This window comes from Trematomus bernacchii, unplaced genomic scaffold (assembly GCF_902827165.1).
Source record: "Trematomus bernacchii unplaced genomic scaffold, fTreBer1.1, whole genome shotgun sequence".
NCBI classification, from domain to species: domain Eukaryota; kingdom Metazoa; phylum Chordata; class Actinopteri; order Perciformes; family Nototheniidae; genus Trematomus; species Trematomus bernacchii.
This window is the reverse complement of record NW_022987638.1, coordinates 1,251,328-1,275,095: the sequence shown is the minus strand read 5'-3', so window position 1 is coordinate 1,275,095 and position 23,768 is coordinate 1,251,328. Positions and strand designations below refer to the sequence as shown.

At 42.4% G+C, this 23,768-nt stretch overlaps 1 protein-coding gene across 1 annotated transcript in view; it reads right to left on the bottom strand.

The window, feature by feature from the left end:
* Positions 1 to 23,043, bottom strand: part of LOC117484746 (spectrin alpha chain, non-erythrocytic 1-like) — a 37,376-nt gene extending 14,333 nt beyond the window's left edge. The window contains 22 exon segments of the mRNA XM_034133163.1: positions 643 to 841; positions 2,405 to 2,553; positions 3,286 to 3,420; positions 3,978 to 4,070; positions 4,231 to 4,448; positions 4,567 to 4,689; positions 6,153 to 6,396; positions 6,505 to 6,686; positions 6,987 to 7,191; positions 7,304 to 7,459; positions 7,604 to 7,681; positions 7,866 to 7,976; positions 8,092 to 8,229; positions 8,317 to 8,418; positions 8,551 to 8,686; positions 8,887 to 9,041; positions 9,139 to 9,283; positions 9,987 to 10,267; positions 11,637 to 11,777; positions 13,403 to 13,528; positions 13,666 to 13,905; positions 22,943 to 23,043. Of these exon segments, the coding sequence (XP_033989054.1) occupies positions 643 to 841; positions 2,405 to 2,553; positions 3,286 to 3,420; positions 3,978 to 4,070; positions 4,231 to 4,448; positions 4,567 to 4,689; positions 6,153 to 6,396; positions 6,505 to 6,686; positions 6,987 to 7,191; positions 7,304 to 7,459; positions 7,604 to 7,681; positions 7,866 to 7,976; positions 8,092 to 8,229; positions 8,317 to 8,418; positions 8,551 to 8,686; positions 8,887 to 9,041; positions 9,139 to 9,283; positions 9,987 to 10,267; positions 11,637 to 11,777; positions 13,403 to 13,528; positions 13,666 to 13,902 (3,354 nt within the window). The 5' untranslated portion in view covers positions 13,903 to 13,905; positions 22,943 to 23,043.
* Positions 23,044 to 23,768: the final 725 nt, after the last annotated feature.

The following is a 23,768-nucleotide window of genomic DNA, read 5'->3' as shown; positions in this document are numbered from 1 at the left end:
CTTACATGCTAAACTCTTATTGCACTTTAGGCAACGAGCATTGTCCACCTCGAGACGGGTAACGTTTAACCACACCTCGGAGAGCGTTCTCTCCGCCACCTCCTCCGCCGTGTGTGTGTTGCTGCATGTAGCAGCTGCGTGTGTGTAAACTGCCCCGCCCCCTCGCACACAGGAGAGAGATCTCTCGTCTGGATTGGAGAGATCGAAAATACTAAAAATAATCAGACGCATTTTGCAGTCTTTTTGCATATTAGAAACGGAGTTGGCGAAACTAAAACTGCAATATAATGTTTATGTAGCAATATGATATGACATATTTTTTACATGTCTCCAGTAGCGATAAAAAGATCGATAACGTCGGAGCTTAACGGTACCACGGTCTTTAATAATTCAGCCCCGGGGCCCCTTTGATACCGGGGCTCGGTACCCATCCCTACATTTGACATGGGGTGTGGGCAGGTGGTGGACCTCACCTCCTCTAGAGGGGTCCGGGGCATGCTCCCATGTGAAACAGAACTGTAAACAGATTTACTTTTTCTTTATGCATATTTTACAAATCACTCCCCTTTTAACCTGTATCTTTGTGTTCCTGTCCTATAGTATGAGTTGGATTAACCTTAATCAAAGGTTAGCAGACATTACCTTCTGGAAGTCGTCAAACTTCTTCTGCAGGACCTCCACCTGCTCCAGGTCAGAGCCCATCTCCTCGTTAGTGAGGGCGCTCTCCTTCTCGTTGATCCACTGCTGCAGCTCGTTGGCCTCGCGGAACAACATGAACTTCTTGCAGCTCTTCTCCAGCATGTCCTTGCGTTTCTCTCCCAGCTCCAACAGAGTACCATACCTTCAAAAGTTGCAACCACAGATCAAAATCATTTATGTGTCTTGAAAAACGTATCATCCCTTTTGTACTGTGGCTTTTAAACGATGTTCCTATTTATTTGGAATGCTGTATTGTCTATGACTTGGGCAATGATCACTATTGATCTCTATTTCTCTAGTGGTTTTCCATAACTCACTCACTGTAGTACTGAAACCACCAGTCAATTCATTTCTCTTTGGTAGTTCATTGGTAAAGATGCTGCTTCCAGCTCTTCTTCTCATGTGGGGATTTTCTTGTTGCTTCTAATAGGACATCTTTGGACTGTTGCTGACACAAGCATGTTGAAGAGGTTGGGTTCTGGTTGGGCGCTTCTCTGACATGTTCAAAAATGCTTAATTGATAATGAAAACACATTTTGCTTGCAGCTTTAAATTCCTGTCACTAAATCAAGACATACAAATAAGATTACAAGTAGTAGATACGAGCACCATGAAAAACAAGCTGTGGTTTTCACAATGTATTAGTGAGGCTACTAAACGGTGTCCATATGCGCTCAGCAGGTAATTAACTGATTGCTTTGCTACGATGTATCAAAAGTGCCAAATTTGCCGTGTCAGGTCAAAAGAACCCTTCAGAGATTTCACAAGTTAGGAAAACATCCTAAAGAAAAGACAGGCACGTTGAACTTTATTTTATATTCACCAGTTAGACATGTCTTTCCCAATAGATTAAGCATGTAGTTTGAGTTTAAAGATCATAATAACCCGAGAGGTTTTGTTTTATTCTATTATGGACTGGGTCTGTCACTTTTATGATGTACTCTTCATCTTTATTTATCAATCTATAAATGATGTTCTACTCCATGTAATCACTTTTGTGACCGCAAATGATTTGAAGCAAGTGTCAATAAAAACTTGGAGCAGCTAGACTTGAATGAAGGATCTTGGAGCCACTAGGATCAGCAGGCTTTCTGACTAGCATTATGAGCTATACCATAATGAATCAAAGCCAGATAAGAGCACAACAGAACAGCGTATGACATGAAAGAAAATGAAACATTAACATCCATAGACAAGCCTGGGATGAGAAGGATGGTCACGTTTTGCATGAAAGGTTCTTCTATCCCTGCACTGAATAGAAGAGGAGCGTGGAGTACACACATTGTCACAACAGGAGGGTTTCTGGGTTGGGGGGGGATGTAAAGCTGCAATGGTATTTAGCGGTATCACGATCACAAGAACACGCAGAGGGACGCGGGTTCCTACTCACAGCTCTTCCACCTGCTTCATGCGCACAGACACGCTGCAGGCCTCCTTGGTCACAAGCCTGCTCAGAGGCAAGGCCAGTGCACACCACATTATTAAGGTGTTAAACAAAGCGAGAAGACAGCAGAGGAGACAAGAGAGAGAGGCCAGGGGCAAGGTCATTAGTGTTAGAAAACTGAGCAGAACATACGAGTGTAAAGAAAGGTTAAAGGGCAGAGAAAAGCCTGAACACTTAAGAGGAATAATTAACAAATCCAGAAGACACGTAGCATTTAGTTAGTGCACTACACTCTGCTGTGAAGAGGATGTGCTCTCTTACTGATTGTCTGTCTGGTCTTGGCGCAGTGCGATGCTGCCGTGTTCATCCAGCAGGTTTTCCCTTGAAGAGGACTGGGTGGGGTCCAGCTTCTTCACATAGGCAGCAGGAACAAAGCCCTGGCGATCGTTCACCTCCACCTTCCACCAATCCTGCAACAGCAAATGATGAGATGTTTTCTGATCAGAATAAACACTTTGCAAATGTTTGCTGCATTCTAATGTATGAGGCAGTCCAGCATATTGACCGAGTGGATTTACTTGCATGGGTTTTGCATTTTTTTATGTTCTATTCACTTCACATGGTTGAATGCACTTATGAAGGTCTCTGGATGAAATGATCCGCTGATGATTGTAATATAGGTGTACATGGGGGTGGGGTCGTGAAGTTCAGGGATTGTACTGGACAGGTAACCAAATACACAAGACCACCAGCACTAGTGTGAGGAAGTCTCCATGTTCAGTCTAATTGAATCCACATTCAGTCAAACATGTTAGTTGAAAATAATTCATATTTTAGTTTAATCTCTTAACCTTTAAATGGTTTCTGTATTTTATGGGATATAGTCATTTGACATGCTGTGTCCATTTGTAAAATGTGTGTAATAAGCGTGTATTATTGTTGTTACATGGGTGTAATCTGGGTCTAAAAACAGTTTATTAATAGTTTTATATATGATTGCCTATTTAAGGGTTGAATGGCTTTTTGCTGAATGTTTGAAAATGGATGATTTATTCATCACTAATGATTAAATAAGTGACTTAAAATGTTAATCTTTAATATGAATGTTTCTAAACACTGAATGACTAAAATGGAATTGTTTTAAGTTGGTCCTGTTATTGTAGCCTGAGGAGCGGCGCCTGGTCAGATAGTTTGAGGTGTACCTTGTTGGTGCTGTTGAGCAGGGTGAGGATGTCCCCCTTCTTCATGGTGACTTCACGGGGGCTCTTCTCCTGGTAGTCGTACAGGGCCAGCACCAGCTCCTTCCCGGTCTCATCATCAGTTGGGGCCACTTGTTGCTGTTCAGTGAAACAAACATTTAGAGTCACTGATGATCTCTGTTTAAAACTGAGGAAGTCTTATCATCTGAGAATTTCCAAAGGGTCTAGCGATCAGAGGCTTTCTGGCAGAGGACTCACAGTTCCATCGCTTCTTAAGTTTCTCCTTTTCTACAACCCAGAACAATTTGCAAATAGCTACTTTGCACAATTGTAATGCGTATGTAATACCATTTTTTTTTTAAATGTTTCTGTTTATTTCTGTTGCCTAGGGAAATTGTATATTGTATTCATTCTTTTTTTTATTGTGTATTATTAAGATACTCTAGTGATGTATGTCTTTTCTATTGTAATGTTGTATATATTTGCTATTCATTTTTATTTTTGAATTTTGTTATATATATATATAATCTTTTGAATATTTGTAATTCATTTTTAATGCTTGAAAACACGACTCCTGTGACATAAAAATGCCATAATTTGGGATGAATAAAGTATCCATCCATCTTCATTGCACGTTCAAAAACTCTCGTATGAAACTGAGCATGTGCAGGGTTGAGGTGTAGAAGGGGTCTCACCCTGCAGGACTGGGCCTGCTCCTTCAGAGCATGAATGCTGCTGCCGTAAGCACTCAGGTCCGACATCAGGGCCTCGTGCTTCTTCAGCAGCGCCTGTGGAACACAAACTATTTAGCACATCTGCATTTGTCTCAATGGATATAAAGGTAGGGAGACGAAAGGATCAACATATGATAAACGTTATACTTAAATAGTAGTTGAAAATGTGATATTGATACACTGATATTTTGTTTAAACCCCTGGTTTCAGGTACCTCAGCAGAGTCCTCGTCTTTGCCGTAGTCTGGGCTCCCCACGATGGGCTCCTTCTCCCTCATCCAGGACTCAGCCTCGTTGGCATCAGCAAAGTACTGCTGGGCCTGCAGAGAGTCCTCCAGGTCCTGTCTCCTCTGGGAAGCCTTGGCCTTCAGCGTGTCCCAGCGTCCATGCAGCTCACCCAGCTTCACCTTCACCTCCTCCCCGGCAAAGTGTCCTGGATCCCCCCCACACATGAGTGATTAGCATTTTGAATGGTAGCACAATACTTTACTAGCTTAAGTCACATTTAACTGATAGAAGACATCACACCAAGCTTGGCTTTAAATTGTTACCTTCCTCCACCATGGCCTCTCCTTTCTGGGAGACAGCCTTAATGCGAGGCTCATGGCCGCTGATCTCTGCCTGCAGGGCCTGGTGCTTCTTCAGCAGGTTCTGGACACCAATCAGGTCTTTGCCTGAGGAAAACACAGAGGGACACTTTTTCTAAACTGACCGTTTAAAAAGGGGGACCTTTTATTTTGTAGTACTTGCAAATGTTTGGGACGTCATGATTCAAATCCAAAAATGTTGGAATGTAACATACTAAGGCTATAGGATTCATTTCATTTATTTATGAAAAATGTAATTACACACGGAAAATTGAATAAAAACACAGCTTCCATTGTAACACAATAAAAAAACATTTTAATAAAATAAATGCAATAACAATAACACCAGGGAAAAAAGCTCTAGCCAAAAAAAAGAGCCACTTATGGCGCATTTCCACTGCAGCGCGTAGCACGGTTTAAGCGTGCCGTGCCAAACCCGGACCGTTTCTTGTTGCGTTTCCACTAGGGGTAGTTCCGGCTAACGGGTACTGTTTCACAGTTTTCTGGCTCTCCAAAATCCAGGTTCTTTCCGGGCCAACAACCGGGCTGAGTATGCTAAACTAGAGAGAGAATCGCTGGCAAGGGGGCTACAACTACAACAAGATGAACATATTTGACCGTGATTTAATTGTAATACACGTTTCAAAATGATGCCGAAGTAACAACATACTGATACCGGTTAGTAAAAACCATGAATTAATGCTTTGTCAAGTCTGCAGACAGACGGCAGGCGAAAAACCTTTTAAAATGCGTGTTTTCTAAATGGAGATTGGCTAAGCTAACGCAGTGTATGCTCCGACCGTCCACACTCACAACAACGGCCTACAGACATAAATAAAGCAGCGACTGTATTCACCATGACACAGGCAGTCTGTGGTGTGTACTTATTTAACTTTTGTCTAGTTTCTGAACAGATATGAGGAGCTGTGAGGTCTGAGTGCTAACAGCTAACAGCTGTGTTGTGTTTCTGGGGTGCTCATTGAAGATGACGTCACGGCTCCGCCTACACTGCGTTACTATAGTTACTACCCCAGTTCCTAAACTGTAATGGAAAGGCAGCATAAAGTGAACCTGGCCTAGCAAGGCCTAACTACACCGTACTAAGCCGTGCTAGGTCCTGCAGTGGAAATGGAGGGGCAGTGAGCTGTGCTGTAAAGCTCTAAAGTGAGCTGTCTTTTAGCTGCAAGTTGTCACAGACAGAATCACTGATCTACTTATGATTCTGGTGATGGAAATAACATGTTCATTTAACTTCGATTGTAATCAAAATGAGGACACAGACGCAAACAAAGAGAATAAAAAAGGCCTCAAAACCCATCTGTTCAATAGAGCCTTTTCCTAGACCTTTTATTTGATTTATTACTACCATTTTATTTATTTTTGTATTGTTTGTTTTTACTGCTTTTTATAAAATTCTACCGTGTTGTGTACTGTTTTATATTGTTCCATGCTCACTGCTTGTAGCACTTTGGGATTTGAACTCAAATATGAAGTGCGTTATAAATGAAACCCATTATTATTATGACATGAAACCCATGAATATGTCTCACCTCTGTTAGTAGAGGCAGCAATGGGCTCTTTCTCACGGATCCAAGTCTCCTCATCCTCCACATCTCTGAACAGCTGCTGCAGCCGCAGAGAGTCGGACAGCTTCTGCTTGCGTGCAGCCATGGGCTCGCGCAGACCTTCATACCGCGACACTAAAGCCTCCTGTTTCTTGCGGATGTTGTCTGCATCAAAGTGTCCAGCTTCTTGGAACTGGCGAGCCTGGATAGTTATGCCATCAATGCGATCCTGAGGGATAATAATTCATACATTTGCCATTCAATCACTGTGTACCAACAAAGGATGAAAAAGCATCATTGGTGTCATGTATGCCTCCGTGATGAATGTCTTGGGTACCTGGTGGGCTGCCACGTCGGCCTCCAGCAGTGCATGCTTCTTCTGCAGGTTCTGGACACTGGTCAGGTCTTTCCCGTAATCGTCTGAAGCTAGGTGTCCCTCAACCTCATACAGCCACAGCTCGATGTCCTCCACGTTTCTGTTGAACTGCTGCTGCTGGTTGGCCTCACGGAGCTTGATACCTTAAGTACCATAAGAAATCATATTGAAGAAATGAAATGAACATTCACAATAACGACAATAAGGTACTGTAAGATTCTATTCTTGATCCATTGCTAGTTACATTATACATTACTACAGAAATGCCCAATCAGTGCAACTGTACTATGTTTTTTATGCAGATGATACCATTTTATGTCCACTCTGACCATCCTCTCCTTAGTCTTCCATTCAATATTCATATTTATATCAAAGAATAGAAAAGAAACAGTCCATGTATATTAACGGTTAACCAAGTTAATAGGCTTTCCTCTAGCCAGTACCTTTGAGCTCGGTGGCCTCCAGAAGTTTCTTCCACTGGGAGCCGACCTCCTCCATGCGGTCGGCCACCTCAGTGGAGGCGTAATGCTTTCCGTCAAGCAGCTCCTGGCCAGACTTCTGCAGGGCATCGATGCGGCTCTGATTGGCTGAAAGCTCAGCTTCAAAAGCCTGGTGTTTCTGCACCTTGCCCTGAAGGTTGGAGGGGTCCTGTTGTCAAGAGAGCAGAAGCACAGATGTAGGGAAACGGTAAGGCAGGAAACAGTGTAAAAAACATTTTAAAATGTAAGAAACCTCTCTGCACTACTCTTTGATGAAATACCTTGTAAGCCTCATCTGTGGCGGTCTTCATCTTCTCGTTGATCCAGCTCTTGAGCTCATCAGAGTCCCTGAAGAACTGCTGCAGGTGGAAGGAGTCCTCCAGAGCAGCACGGCGAGACTGAGCGCGTTCATGCAAGGCGTTGCGGCGGCTGAGCAGCTATACATGTGGAAAGGAAGAGAAGACGTGTTGCTTTGAGTTCACATTGAGAAAATGAGATGACAATGCCGGCTGCGTTCAGTTGTTTGAGGGGGTTTGTTCATTTGAGCTAGAGGAAGTAGATGAAGCTTCAGTGGTACTTACAGCATCTCTGCGAGTAGCAACGTCCTCTTTGGCATAGTGGTTGTTCTGGATCAGTTTGGTAGCAAACTCATCCAGGGCCTGGAGATGTACAAGACAAAGATATTTAAAGTGTATTATATTTCATAAAAGCTAGAACTGCAGAGAAAACTGTGTAAAATATGTTGTTGATTCTACAAATTCCATGTAGAAGTAATGATATTCTTGCTGAAAGACTGGAAACTGGAAGGTGAATTGTGTGATTGGACAAACTGGATTCACTTACGGTGATCTTTTCTTCCTGGGCACTGAGTGACTTCTCAAAGTCCTCATGTTTCTTCAGCAGGGCCTCTACACTGTCCAGGGAGTCCCCCAGGTCTTCATTGAGGAGGAAAGCCTACACAATACACATACATCATTAATAAGTAGCACTCCACAGCAACTAGGAAATACACACAGGTGAAATTCTTTCTTGAAAAAGGGTTTTGGTTTCAGTCGGTGTGTCCGGGTACCTCTTGTTTGCTCATCCAGTTGTCAACTTGCTCAGTGTCCCTGTAGAAGAGCTGCAGGTCCATGCACTGCTCATACTGCTGCCTGCGGACCTCCCACAGCTCCAGCAGGGACTCCTTCTCCGAGGAAAGGATGCCCAGCTGCGCAAAACACACCATAGTTAAGTGCCGGTATAGATAGTAATAATAGCACACAAAAGAAGGACATTTAAATCATAATAATTGTACCTTTTCCTTGACCTCCTCAGAGGCATAGTGTCCTGTATCGAGTAATGCTTGGCCAGCTTCATCCGTGGATCTGAAACTGTCTTCATGGGCATCGATCTCTCCCTGGTAGACGCAAAAGAGACATGAACAAAATGAAAATAATGTTGCATGGTGTTTTGTTTTCAGCTTTAAAAAGGATAAAGCTTGAACTGTGATAGAATGCCGAGATGAGAGGTGTATTCTCAGAAATGTTACCTTATGCTCCTGGTGGCGGTCGAGCAGAGCCTCAGCTCCAGCCACGTCATTGGCCAGTTCGTCAGCATTGATCAGAGCTTTCATCTCCGTCACCCAGCTGGTCAGATCCCTGAAGTCAGCAGTGAAGCGCTGCAGCCTGATGAGAGAAGGTCACAGAGGGTGAGCGGATATGCAGAGAAATGTTGAACAGGGCTGCACTCTGTATACTGATTAAGTCTCTGCCTATGTACAAAGAAGCAGTTTTTGTTTTATGATCAAAATACAGCATATGCAGCAAATGTGGTGTATGTCATAACAGCGCTGTGTGTGAGCAGACAGTGCTGGGTGGTGTGTTACCGGTAGGAGTCGTTGAGGCGGGTGTGGCGCTCCGCGGCCAGAGTGCGGATCTGTTCCCAGTTGGTGATGAGTTCGTCCTTCTTCAAGTGGATCTGGGAGGCGTTGTGGGGATGTGTCTGCTGCAGGCGCTCTGCATCTCCACCCAGAGTGTTGACCTGATGAAGGAGAAGACAAAGGGGAGATGTTTGGACTAGGTTTATCACTTCATGGCTGTGCTGTATGTATGTTGCCATTGGTAAAGCATCGTCCTGCCTTATCCTCCAGAGCAGCCAGGTCTCTCTCCAGACCCTCGTGTTTGCGAAGCAGAGCCTGCACACTGGCCAGGTCACGACCAAAGTCATCAGAGGCCATCAGCTGCTCCTTCTCCTTGATCCAGCTGATGGTCTCATCCACATCCCTGTTGTTGGGATACAATACACAGGTTAGTGTAAAAAACATACCATGTAACAGACTGTGAACATCACCAAAGATAGTAAGGGCCCGTGTGCATATGCGTCTTTTTCCGAGTCGGAAACAGCCACCTCCAGAAAAAAAGGCAGCTCCCAGCTGTTTTTTTCTATGTGCTCCGTCTTTTTTGTGCAGCCGCTACGAATAAAACATAATACATTTTTTTGAAAAGCACCGGTGACTTCTCTGTAAAAATAACATAAAAAGCTTGTGTTTGGCCACGTAAAGAAAACCATCGTAACAAACACCGAAAAGGCTGTTTTTAGATGATTTCTGCCGGGAGGACATCTCATGTTGTTGCCGGTGAGTGTTTGACTTTTATTGTCCTCCTCCCTCGCTATATGGCTGTCAGACTGAGCGGTGACAAGCTCATTCATACAAAATGTGAGAGCAAGTGGAGCTCATAGTACAATCAAATGTATAGTAGCACAAACATATAATGAATCCATGCTAGTTTGTCGGACTACGTCGGTGAGTAAGTTGTTAACATATCGTTTTCATAGAAATAGTGAAAGAGCGCTGAGAAGGTTTTTTTTATGAAAAGCTGGGAGCGGGCGTTCCCCAGCGCCGTGCCAGCGCCTTTCTGCCAGAAAAAGGTGTTATATGGACACGGGCCCTAAGTGTCCATATTGGATCAGACCCATATTGCTCACCTGTTGAAGCGCTGCACCTCAGCCGCCCCGAACAGCCGGCCCTGCCTCTGCTGGGCCAGGCCCTTCAGGCGCTGCCAGGCGGCGTTCACCTCGTCCTGCTTGCGGACAATGAGCTCCGCCTCAGGGTGGGCCTCCTGTATCAGCTTGGCTGCCAGTTGGTTCACCTCGTTAACACGCTCCTCGTGCGCAGCCAGGTCGGTCTGAAACTCCTCAAACTTCTTCTGCAAGAGTTCCACATGCTCCAGGTCCTGGCCCAGCTCCTCCGAGGTGGCCATGGTCTCCTACAGGTGGAAGAGGAAGAGCTTTCTTTTAATAGATGTAATCAAGTTTTACAAATAAATATCATTAAAAAGGTTCTTAGCATTCAGGCCTTATGTTTCAGTTAAAGAAATACCATACATGTTAGGACTTTCAGCAGCAACCCTGTTATTAATCATTACATATTATTTACAAGGAAAGTAAAGGTTGTTAAAGCCCTAAATGGGCTGGCTCCGGCCTATATAGCTGAACTGCTCCAGCGCTACACCCCAGCCAGAGCTTTAAGGTCTGCTGACCAGCTGCTGCTGGTAGTGCCCAAGACCAGGCTAAAAACCCGAGGGCACCGAGCCTTCGCAGCAGCTGGCCCCAGGCTCTGGAACACTTTGCCCCTCCATGTGAGGTCGGCCCAGACCCTAGGGGTTTTTAAATCCACATTAAAAACACACTTCTTCTCTCTGGCCTTCTAATTAGAGCGGAGCATGACTCCTGACTTCTCCGTGTGTTTTATATCTGTTATAGTTATATCTGTTGTAATTTATTGTCGTTTATTGTGTTTTGTAGTAATGTGTTTTTTATTACATGTACAGCACTTTGGCTCGACCAAAAATCGCTTTTAAATGTGCTTTATAAATAAAACCTGATTTGATTTGATTTGATTTGTTTCAAATGCGAAAGGTGCCACATAGCTAACATTTCTGACTAAATGTAAAAGGCCTTCACTGGATGATCTCCTCGTCATTGCTCTTGCATTCAAAAGATGTTAGCAAACTTTTCTTTACTATTCAATGGTAATTCAAAAGTTCCCTCTTGTTACCATATAAAACTGTTTTTCACTAAACAGGAAAATGAGGTGGTACCATTATTCTCAGAGAATCCTTTTAGCTTTCAACTCATAATACCAACCCCCTACCATGTTTCATTGAAGTGGCTAAAGAGCAAATACAAGAACAGTGTTTCTGAGCTGAGAAAAGGTTGCTTGGTCTACTTAACAAAATATTGTAATTTTTGTTAGTTTGACTGTTAAAACTTAAACGTGCTGGATTGACCCTCACTGTGTAGATGTACACCCCTTTTACCATTCATGAAAATGTACATTAAATGAGGATAATGAAAAGGGGAGGTTTTCAATTCATACGGCTCCCTTATTTTCAAACCTTTATTACATCCTGTAACTGAAAGTCTATTTCATTGTAACTGGTGAAATTGTCTAAACTATCTTCTAAATAAAGAATTGCTAAAAAATTGCTGTTTATTTTATTCCACGAGAAAGCTAGAGAAGAATACTGAAAGACTTGAATTGAAAATGTGTAAGAATGCCCCTAAACAAGGAAATATATGAAAGATTTGAACATTCTAGTAGTGGTGAAAAAAGATTTCCATTGACAATCTGACCTTGTCACTGATCCAGTCCAGGGCATCCTCACACTCACGCAGGTACTGGACCAGCTTCTGGGCCTGCAGGAGGCGCGTGCCCTTCTCCTTGGTCCTCATCAGCAGGAGGTCCCAGAGGCGATGCAGCTCCTCCAGACGAGTCTAGTGACCAGGAGGGAAGGGAAGAGGTTTTCAAAAAGTATTTGCAAAGGGGAAATATGAAATATGAAAATAAGTAGAAAGGGTTAAGGATAGATTTCCATTTATATTCCCTAAAAAATAATAAAGAGTCCTGGAGTAACGTATTTACATTAGATAAGGACATCTGTTTAAAATTACCCACTGACTCCAAAAGCACCAATATGAAACACAGTACATGCAATACAATGTAAATGTCCATTTCCTAACAACAGAGGACAGGAAGGGAAAGCTTTCAGCCAAGAGCTGGAACTGGAAGAGTTTTTACAGCACTCAAGAGTCACGCCGGGTCCACACAGCTCAACACCTACTTGTATATACTCTCCCATAACCACACTTGTAACTATGGGCCTCTGTTGTGTCCGGTAAGGCGTGTAGGACTAAATCAGATGGAGCAGGTTACAGTGGGCAGCATGTTCAGAAAACATGCATGAGCTTTAGGCTAGCCGACGCAGCCGGTGTTATTGTTGTTCCTGTAAACACTGATTACAATGCTTTTCTTCAACTCTTTTGCCTTCTTAAGAATTTGAACCATTAAATGGCCTCTCTGCGCTGCCAAAATGGCGCCGGCAGGGAAGGCTTGACCGAGTGGTTGGCCAGACACAGCTATTCAACAACAAAGATTTAAGTAAGTGCTGCACACGGTGTCATATACAACCGTGTAATCTGTAACACCAGTGTTTTCACATGAACCGGTTAGAAAATGCCATCATCATCTACCACTGATAGAGTAGTGTATAGAGTAACAATTTTGTCGATGCTGATGTTTTACAGTTTTTTTATTTTTTTATTTATTCCACTTTTGTGCCAGGGAATAAAACCGAAAGGTTTTATGAAAAACAATGGAAAGTTTTTTCTGGCTTACATAATTATTCTATATTTGAATTAGCACAAAATCCTAGCAAATATTTGTTACAAAATCCCTTTACTTTGCTGTACTGTTACCTAGTAATTGAGGAGATTTGAAGTTCCAACAGACAGTGGTTGATTTTGATTACAGTACGTTAGATAGCATTTAGCTGAGGCTTTTATCCAAAGCAACTTACAATAAGGTCAATAAACCATTAAGATTCAAACTAAGGACAACAAGAACAGTGCTGACATATTTACTTCAAACAAGCAATATCATTGTTAGTGCTGCTGCATAAGTGAAACTCTTCCTTTTTTAACAGTTTCACTTATGCAGTCATTTTTTTATCATATTAAATATAAATGTAATAGCATCACATTTCCATCCAGTTCAAATGTTTAGTTTATGCATTTATTTATGCATTTATAAAAACATGTTCAATTAAGATGAACAGAGACTGCTCGCTCACTTTTCATGTCAACATAAAAACGTAGATATAGCTACAGTCTATGGTCAACACTGGGAGCAGATGATAGATGATGTTCCCGCTGCAGTGACACAGAGGACAATATCAAACACTGCTGCGATTAGGCACAAACCGTTAAATATGCACTACTAGATTTAAAAGTTAGTGTTTGAGTGTTTGCCTCGGACAGACTGCTTCTCTGTGCCATGTTCATGTTGTTTTGACACTCAGCTGACACTAGAGTGAACACGTGTTGGTCAGTGTGTGCCTTACTCGGATGGTCTCAGAGGAGAAGTGGCCCTCTGTGATCATCAGGTTCCCAGTGTCGTCCAGTTTGATGATGGCCCCCGCGTTGGCCTGGACTTCAGCCTCAAAGGCCTGATGTTTCTGCAGCTTACCCTGTGAAACAGAAAATACATTTAGATATGAAACACAAAGGCTAACCTTTACTGTGATCTAAGTATTCTGGGACAGATCCAACGGCAAGTAAACATCTACGGTTTAGAAAGTGTCTACAGAGGAAGCAGTGGGCTCACCTGCAGGTTGGAGGGGTCCTTGTAGTTCTCATCAGAGGCAATCTGCAGCTTCTCTTGGATCCACTTCTCCAGCTCATCGGCGTCGCGCCGGAAGAACTGGAAGCGGTAAGAGTCCTCCAGCTTGGTGCGCCGCATGATGGACAGCTCTTTGAAGCGGCGGTAGCGGTCCAGCACCTGCTGCCGGCGCTCCTGGATGTCCTCGGCTGTCTCCAGCACTTTGGCCCCTGCGGTGTCCATTTTCTGGAAACACAACATAAAAGCACTCATTAATTAGTCATACAAAAAAACATGTAAAGTATAAAGGTATAAGCTGCACATTAGTCTTGCAACATTCTCTTGCACTATTTGATTTCTACCCTTTTTCTTTTTGGCCCTCTTTTGATTGTTTTTTTATTTCCTTTATTGTGTTATGTCTTATATAGATTTAAAATTCTCAGGCCATTATATGGAAAACACTGCATTTTTTGTTTTACTTAGTAATATGGCACTCCTTTGTGGTGCTAAATTGAAAAAAGTGAATGCATTATTTATGATATAAATGTCTAAGAAATGTGGGCTTTCCTTGAAGAAACTCAATTCTCATTTGTACCAGTTTTACAGTTACAGTTCACACTTGTTTTTAAATATCATACCATCATAGATGCTACCCAGCTGCAGACAATCTTGCACAATAACGCTCATTAAACCCTCTATGACAAAAATCAATATACAATGGGACAGGAACTTGGCTTGGAAATATACGGCAGGATATAAAGACTATTTGCCAAAACAAAAATCCCTCATCCTGTCTCAAGCTGAGCGACCAAACAGCACAAACAGTCAAATGTCAAAGGGGGACGGGGTGGAATTCCACATGCATGCGGACAGTTTCTAGGCTACACTACACAATGGGATTGCTGCAGTCAGCTTCTCTGTCCACTGTGCCTGTGGCCCCATGGTCAGAAGGACTGTGGCTCATTTTAGCTTGCAACCTTGTTAAAACATGACAAATGAGATTTAACACAGGCATTCAAACCAGCTTCATTTCCTAGAATGGTGGAATTCATTATTTGTTTCTGTGCCAGACCGCACCCTCCAAAAGACGGACACAAAGAGGAAGCTAGAGAGATATTGATCTGTCTATCCAAACCAAGGTCAACCGGACCAGAGAACAATAGTTGATGTCCAAGCTGAGTGCAGGGCGGAGGGGGGTGGGGGATGGTGTGGGCACTATGGCAGGCCTAAACGTAAATGAACGTGGGTTTTTGTCGATGTTGCAGATTAGACAAAAAGCAAAGGATGGATGATAGTGTCCTCGTCCATGTTTACACTCAATGGGACGATTAGTGCCGTCAGCAGTGCAGTTGCTTTTTTAACTGGAGGCACCATTAGCTTCCCGACAAGAGGGCCTGCACACACAAAAAGACACAACATAGCACCACTGAATACACTGTAAGCCGATTAGTGGCATCAACCCGCTGCCCGAAAAACTGACAGTCCAGCACCCCTCCCCCAACTCCTGACTTGCCCCAGTTCACAGAGAGCTTAAATGTTCAGAGTGATTTAACTGACCTCAACCTTATTCTGCAACGTGATGTCACCTAAAGGCCGCTACACACCCACCTGAGACCAAAGAACGCGTACCGAAGGCGTCCCGACTTTTACGTAAGCTACGTCGCCTGCGTCGGCTATGCCGCCCGCCTACGAACACACCGCAAATACTTCAGTCGACGAGTGGCAATAACTGTCCTTACCAGCAGGCAGCGGTAGTGTGAACAGCCAATCAGAGTGATTGCTTGGGCCGACTTTCTCTGACCTCCCGCGGCCGATTCAACATGTTGAATCGGCCGCGGGAGGTGTGAAAAGGTGCCGTAAAGAGACGACGGTGCGGGACACACCAACCTGAGTAGGGCGCCGCGAATGCCCGACTGCCTCTGACGGCCTCTGACTCCCAAAATCGGGTTGGTGTGTAGCCAGCTTAAAGGGGACACACAAATGTAACTGACCACCTCCAACTTAAACATCAAAAGGTTTCGCATCCTTGTATGATTTCACCGGTGTGATCTCTCCCACCTTCTAACTCCTGCAAAATGACCCATTTGATGTTTACTACCTAGTTGAAACAAGAAGCATATAAGTAGAAAAGGTAACAACAGACAAAACTCTTAAAAACAAAGGAAGAAGACATTGGCCTGACTGACACAATCAGCAAAAAGACAAGAATATTAAGCAAGTTCCATAAAGGTGAGACACAGACTGGAACAGAGCTAGCTGACTTCCAACGCGTGTTAGGCCGGATACAACTTGATTCAGAAATGGGTGTCCACCTTAACTGTGATGAAACAGACAGCTTTATTTTCTGGCAATCCAGATAAAAGCTTTCAAAATTGAAATTGGTTTGCAGTTTTCAGCAAATGTATTTTTGCCTTTCATCACAGGAAAGGTTTTACTGAGCAAAGAGAAGTGAAGACAGAACTATGCTTCACAATCTCTACTAGAACTCCCCAGTTCTATTTGAACACTTACTTATATTATCAGATAAACAAATGATTATGCTTTACTTTTAAAATAATTTAAAGCTGAAATAAATCTGTTACAATTAACTTTCCAGAGAAACATATTTGTCTCATCTGCATGGTAGAGTGTTGTTGTACGGTGACTGACGCACCTAACATGGTTTGGTTTTTCATGTTCTGCCATTTATTTGTTATGTGTGTTTAAATGATGATTCTGTTGTAACTGCCTAGAAGGTCCTTTCAAACCAGAACTTACACAAACAGTGTAGCATTAACAGAAGTTATTGAGAAGTGACTCTCACATTACAACATTTTAGACAAATATAAATGAAGTTCAATTAAGTCAGATAGTAATCGAAATTAACTTTAATGACCTAAATTAAAATATTAAAAATATTCTAGCATGAGAACTGGGCTGCGCACCGCTCTCTGACAGCTCTATAAAGAGCGCTGTAACTGCTGATAACGCCTCCTCACATGTTGCATGAATAGATAACAGCTTTCCCCCTTCACCTCACTGCTCCACTGCGGGGGTTTCTACTCTCTTGAGAAAACACCCACACACACCCACACACACCATCATATCAATATCAGCCAGCAGTCCTGATGGTTTCTATCCCATTAATGGAGGTAGTAGTCATATTAAGCTACTTCCCTTTCTCCAATCTCTTATAAATAAAACATATGGCATATTTAGAATGTAAAAGGCCCGGACACACCAAGCTGACACCAAAGAACTGACACAGACGGACCCCCGTCTGTTGTGTCGCCTCGCGTCTCTGCGTCTTGGCCATGCGTCACACACCGCAAAGACTTCAGCCGACGGCCAAGTAGCACGTACGAACAGCGCATGCGTGAGTGGCAATAACTCTCCTTACCAGCAGGCGGCGGTAGTGTGTATTCGTCATTCAAAAGAGGCAACAACCGGAAGACAGACTGTGGGTGTTTCTCAATCGCGAGTACGCTTGCTTGGTAGCACATGTCTGCCGAGCATCTTGCTTCAGAAGCGAGTCAAGAATACTTCCTGACATTTGGAAAACAAAGAGTGGAACAGGCTAGCAAGTGTGCAGGTGTGCGTCATATGAGAGGCCCCGCCTTACATCTTCCGCCACAGATTTGGGGAAATTGGTCCGTGCGCAAAGCATTGTGGGGATTTTAAGACCGCAGAGTCTACTCATGTGCAGCCTCGATATTTCTCCAAACGGAGTACGCCGGGCTCGGTAGATTTCCAAGTATGCTGGACATTGGAACAGTACTTCGGCGGCACTCGATGACGTAGTATGCTTGAAATAGTGGCTCTGAAGCAGCTTTACTCGCGATTGAGAAACACCCTTTGTGATACACAGAGAGAAGAAGAACAGACTGCGTGATATAAACAAACAACAAATAGCGCGTGTGTTCCATTTTCACTCTACAGCGAGAAGCTCATGGGGCTTTCCCGAACCTGTGTCGAGAGCTGGAGTTAAATGAAATCTCAGATTTGCCTTCTTAATAGTTTGTTTGGGTCCCTCACTTCCGTTTCACTTCTCATGCACTGATTCGCTAGCTGAACAGCCAATCAGAGTGATTTCTTTTGCCGACAGCCTTTGGCCGACTGCCCACTGATTCAACATGTTGTGTCGGCACGGCTGAAAAGACAAGACACACCAATCTGAGTAGGGCGTGTCGACGCTCATCGTCGGCCAAAATCGGCTTGGTGTGTCCGGGCCTTAAAGCTGGGTTGTAACTTGGAACTTTCCCAGCAAAGCAGCATGTGACTTTCATCACCACCCTGACAAAGTCCAATTTTAAAAAGGCAGCCAGCGCAAAATGATTGCAGCTTCAACCACCTCTCTGTTAGGGAATTCATATGAGGGGGAAAAAGCAGAACTTTAAGGAAAGAATATCCTATGTTGTATACGAATCTATATTAGTACTCCTTGAACTCACTTGGTAACCAGAGCTGTAGCTGAAACAATAACGTAAGGAATTCGAGCAACTGGATATAACTGCTCCGCCTGCCTAGCTACGTTAAAGCGTTAACAACAGGTTCCTGCAAGGATCATAAATGAAGGGTAATGGTTGATCAATTAACTCCATAAAAATGACTGTCCAAAACATATTATAGGAAGCCTTTAACAAGGGCTATGTGCTTTCCTTCCTGGACTAAACAAAAGTCTGAACCCTTACAACGTATATACAGCAAATTGCTAATGATGCAAAACACGCCTTAGGATTATAGACGGTAGAATTCAAAGGGTTGACCCGAAATAGATTTTGGAGCTGAACTCCAGTCCGAATACATTTTTACTTCAGAAATAAAAAAGGAGCTTGTGAGCCGAGTAAGTAATCTTGAGCGTTATTGTTAGCATGAAGAAGACTACACCACGCCATTAGACCCTGTCTCTGATAACACTGCAAACTTTCCAGCACTGATTCATGGCTTTGGCTTTACACACATCCTCTGTCATTACATTATCATTAACAAGAGGTCCACAGAGGAGCGATGAAGTCATTCACTTCAACTCCCAGTTACTATGGTGAGCCATCTGCGTAGTTCAGGTCATACTGACGTCAGGCTGGGAGGATGGAAGCTAAAGGAATTTGCAGGAAATGGGAGAGTCTCATGAGAGCCGGCAAGCTCATTTCCTTTACTGTGGAGCAGAGGTGGAAGGATGAAGACGATGACATCACAGCAACAATACGGCCTTTCCTTCTCAAACCAACTGCAAGTGTTAACGCCCTATCTGAAATTCACTTCATATGGAATATACCGTAAAAAGCTTATATAAAACAACACTATTAAGACCAATTCAAGCTGTATTTTCTGAGCTTCTATCCTGTCAGTCAGTCAGTCAAACTCATCTTTCAATAATACTCCTGATGGGCTGATAACTAGCAGGTCGTTTTTGAAATGCATGAAGTAGATAAAATGACCCTTTCATTTTCATGTAAAATATCACACAAGACATACAGTAAAAAATATACTTAGGTCTATCGAATAGAGTGTATGATACTGGAGTCATTCACCAACACTTCAGGATAGTCCTGGCTCATTATTATTTAAGGCCAAATGACGAATACATGTACAATTCCGATCAACAGCCACTTACTAACACCTCATGACATTCAAATTAATTTAAATAGGCCTACTACATTTTGTTCCGTACTAACAAATCAGCGTTGATAGTTTGACAGGATGAAAACAAGAAACCAAATCATACCCACATCAGAAACTGCTTGTGAGGATCCTCAGGTTTTCTTGTATCTGGGCTGATCAGAAGGCTACATCTGTGACGGAGTCTGCAGCAATGTGTACCTCTGCTGTACCTCCATAACAGTGTGATAATGACCAAAAAGCAGACTCATCCACTCCGCAGCAGAGAGACGCAATGCACCTGCAGTGACTATGCTGTACTGAAGAGCACGCCAAGATGCAGCCCAGCCCATGCGCATCTCTCTGCTCTGTAACCCCTGCCCCCCCCTCCAGCTCTCTCCCATCACTTGACTCAGCAAAACAGCATGACCACTGCCCAACACGGTTTTCAAATCTACTTTCCAATACAAACTTAAAAAAGACACACAGACCCACAAAACACTCTGTGAGACGAATATGGATGATCCCTTGAGTTAAGGTAAAGGTTGGTGTTGATGTTGTGGATCTGTGGAAGCTACACTGCGTAGGGTATAACATTGATTGCACAATCAGTAAAAAGCTATCAGCAGTAAGTAGTCAGAGTAGGAAGATGCTTTTACAGGAAGCATTATGTTTGAAGTTCATCATGATAATGTTTCAGAAGTCAATACAATCAATGAGAACTGTACATTTGAGAAAGAAAACAACCAGACCCTCCCATACAAGCAGAGTCTCAAAATGTCTGGACAGGAGTTAGCAGCAGCACTAGAATAACATGAGTTAGCAGCAGGCTGCTCTCCCGTAGCTGAGGCCCAACAAAACAGACAGCCAGAGGGAGAGGGCTATTTTTCATTTGGGTCATGGTCACCATGGAGTTATAATGAAAAACGATGTACTGGTTGAGTTTGGTGAAGAGAAATATGTAGGTTTTGATTCTCTGTAGCACAGCCCTTGGCATATAGCAACATCTACTTGCTGCTGTGTTCAAATGCTGCAAGTTATCAATATTACTCAGAATTTCGAAGGTGGGTGACAAATGACTGCAGAGCTGACCATGCAGAAACAACTGAGCCAATCCTCCTCAAATGGATTCCTAACATTATTACATTCAATACTAAAGGTCGACTTTGCATCGCATGCAACCACAGATCACCGTTTTCATTTCCTGTGGCCCAAGTCCAGTTTTTAGGCCAAAAATGAAAAATAAGACAATAATGTAAAAGGAAACATTTGATTTTATGAGTCGCAGTTGTACAATGAAGAATCATTTTCATGACATGCAATCAACTGATGGTATTACAATCCAATTAAAATGGGGCAGTGTAGCATCAGGTGCCCTGGGAATATCTGGGAAGTATTTTAGGTGGTGCTGTCCTATTTTACCTCCACGTTTCTGTATCACAGCATCATAGGGCAGGCTCCAGTGCCTAGGCCTATTTATAGTCTGATAATAGAATTTAAGCCGAATGAGGGAAAACCGTCTGTTTGCCAAACCAAAAAACAGCTCATTAATGAATACCTAGATCAGTCCTGTTATCTGTTGTTGTTATTTAACATTTGTCTGCCATTGGGCTTCCAGGATTTGAATGTGATGTAACAGCCAAATAAGAAATGTAGGCTAAGTCATGAAGCAGTGCGATGACTACAGTCATCACTGAATGGACAACAACAAGCTGTAATCACAAAGCAACTCTCTAAGCCTGTCAAAAAACCCTCCACCAAGGACATGGCCTAGGCCCACAAAATATACCTCACTCAACTATTAAAACACAACTTTTCAATGTATTTTTGTTGTTGTGAAGAACATTTTATGAGCACTGTTTGAAATGCCACATTTCTAAACAATAACATTCAACACATTTAAATTATTTGAATATGTATATGAAATAGCACACGCATAAGCTTGGGAACTCAAAATCAATGTTTACATAGTATAATTTGATTCTTAACAAAACAATGTGATTCCGTTCAGTCCCATGCGGCTTAATCCTTATCTTGAATACTGCATACTGCTGCTTCCAATCTGAATTCTATTTACAAGTGGAGGCCAGTTGGTATGTGAAGCATGTGGCACCACCCTGACAGAGCCAGTTGTCTGGACAGTCAGCTGCAGAGCTGTGAACATGCTTCTCCACTTTATCACAAGCCGGCACACAACCGTATCTATGCAAACTAATCATCTTTATGTAAAGTGCATTTTCAAATACCAGTGTTTTCATAGCCATGGTCAACTCCATAAACACTGCTAGCTACTGAAAGTGGTGGAAAGTAACTCAGTACATTTACTCATATATTCTAAAAAAAACATGTCAGAAAAGTACTTAAGTACTTTTCTGACATGTTTTACTTTACTTTCCATTTAAAAGGTACTTCAGACTTCCAAACCACTATATTTTAGAGCTGTTTAGTCTACTTTTATTCCACTACATGTATTCTATACCCACAGTTACTAGCTACTTTGTACTCACATGATATGATGATGGTATAATGAAGTACTGTGCTATTCATCTACATAGTGACTGATACATCATATTGTAGTGACTACATTTGGTCCACATGGACCAACTACAATACTAAAAGCTCTTACATATTTAAAAGCAGGATACTATAGTAACCATAATATTTCAATACTGTGAAAAGATCCCCTCTGCAGAATGAGTACTTTTGATGCTCGAAGTACATTTAGCTGATAATACTTCTGTACTCTATAACATTCTGAAGTGGGCCATTGTGCAGAATGAGTACTTTAATAGGAATCAAGGATCGGAGTAGTTCTTTCAACACAGGTTACTGACAATGCACAATCAAACTGTCTCATAAACGGTTGATGCATTAGATAATATGCTCCAACACGCACACATGTGTGTTATTACCATAGAGTGTAAATATAAAGGGTATTACAGTGTTACAGCAGACAGAGGTGACAGCTGGGCGCGTCCGAAACTCTTTGCTCTGGGCGGCTCCCTTCAGACATGGCCGACAAGCTAATGCAGCAACCTACATAACTTCGCCATTTTTAATCCAATTGTATTTCATTCATTCATTCATTCATTCATACCCCACAATCAACAGACTGGGATTGAACACGTATTACATGAGTATTGTTTTATACATTTTGGTTAGTGAAAATGTCACAAACGTCATCAGACTATCTAACGGTAGCTGATAACGCTAGCAGCTCCTGACAAACCCTCGGGTTATGTTCGCTGAGGTGAACACTTTTAATGCCTAATGCCATATACCAGCCTTTTCCTATTTTTAAAAGGACACTTTCAATACGGAAAATAGCCTTTTAATTATGCAAGCTGTCTTAATATAAACACGTTGCCCTATTCAACGCAGTATGTTAGATTCCAATGCAGGCGATATCGTTTATTTTAATGGCATAAACATTAAGATAGCTCATCTTAAACTCAGACAGCATTAGAGACAGCCTTAGAAGGTCGTATATCGCAATGTTACCTACCTTACTGTAATAAACATTCAACAATAGAAATGCTTGCAGCTAGCTAAACTTAGCCACCGAGCTAACGAACCCGTAGCAGCCAGAGAACACAAATTCGATTAACAAAACAGGGTAACGGTCCTTAGGAAAGCACACTCTCAAATGTACAATGAGTCTGATTCTAAATGATTAATTTCAAGAGCATGTAAACATATGTAATACCTCGGTTTGTTCGAAAGAGCTTTCGAAGTGGTTGTCCGGGCGGATCGACGAAGAAGATGCGAGACTGCTCTCCGGGATGGGTGTGTTTTTTCTCAACCAAACGTGACGTAATTCTCTGCAGCTGTACGGAAACAAACGAAAATTACCGAACGCAAGCTCTCAGACCCGAACATGCTCAACTTTACAATATATTACATTTCATTTAGCTGACGCATAGAATCTGTTGTTACTGCATTTGCTTCAAATAAGCCAAACATTTCTTAGTGCTACGAAAAGAAGTATAACAAAAAATGATTATATTATAATAATTTTTTCTTTAAATGTTCAGCAAGTATGGGGGATTTGAAACAAATCAGCGATTGTTGAATTTTCAGAACGTTAAGCTGTAGAGTTGGTTTACATTTTTAGACCATATAGAATACATTATTAATTAGACATACACTTATTTCAAAACTGAACAGAAATATATTTGAAAGAAAACATTAGATAAGGCAGGACATATTATTGGAGAGAGACCTGAGTGTTCATTTAATTCTGAAACATTGTGCTCTTATTCCTTACGCCTCAGCTATTTCCTTAAGGCAGAATGCACTGTAATATAACGTTTTCTTTCTGCAGCCATCAGTGTCTCTCTGTGAGGGAATCAGCTGACTACCACCAGGGTTTATCAGACAGACAATACACCATCAGTTCATATTGGTTGATACATTGTTTTGGATAGTTCATTCCCATTTCCAACTCTAATGTTAAGTTAAACAAATATGTCTTACATGCTATTTATTTTAATTGACTTTTACTTTGTGAATTTAAACAAGTCTTTTTAAGC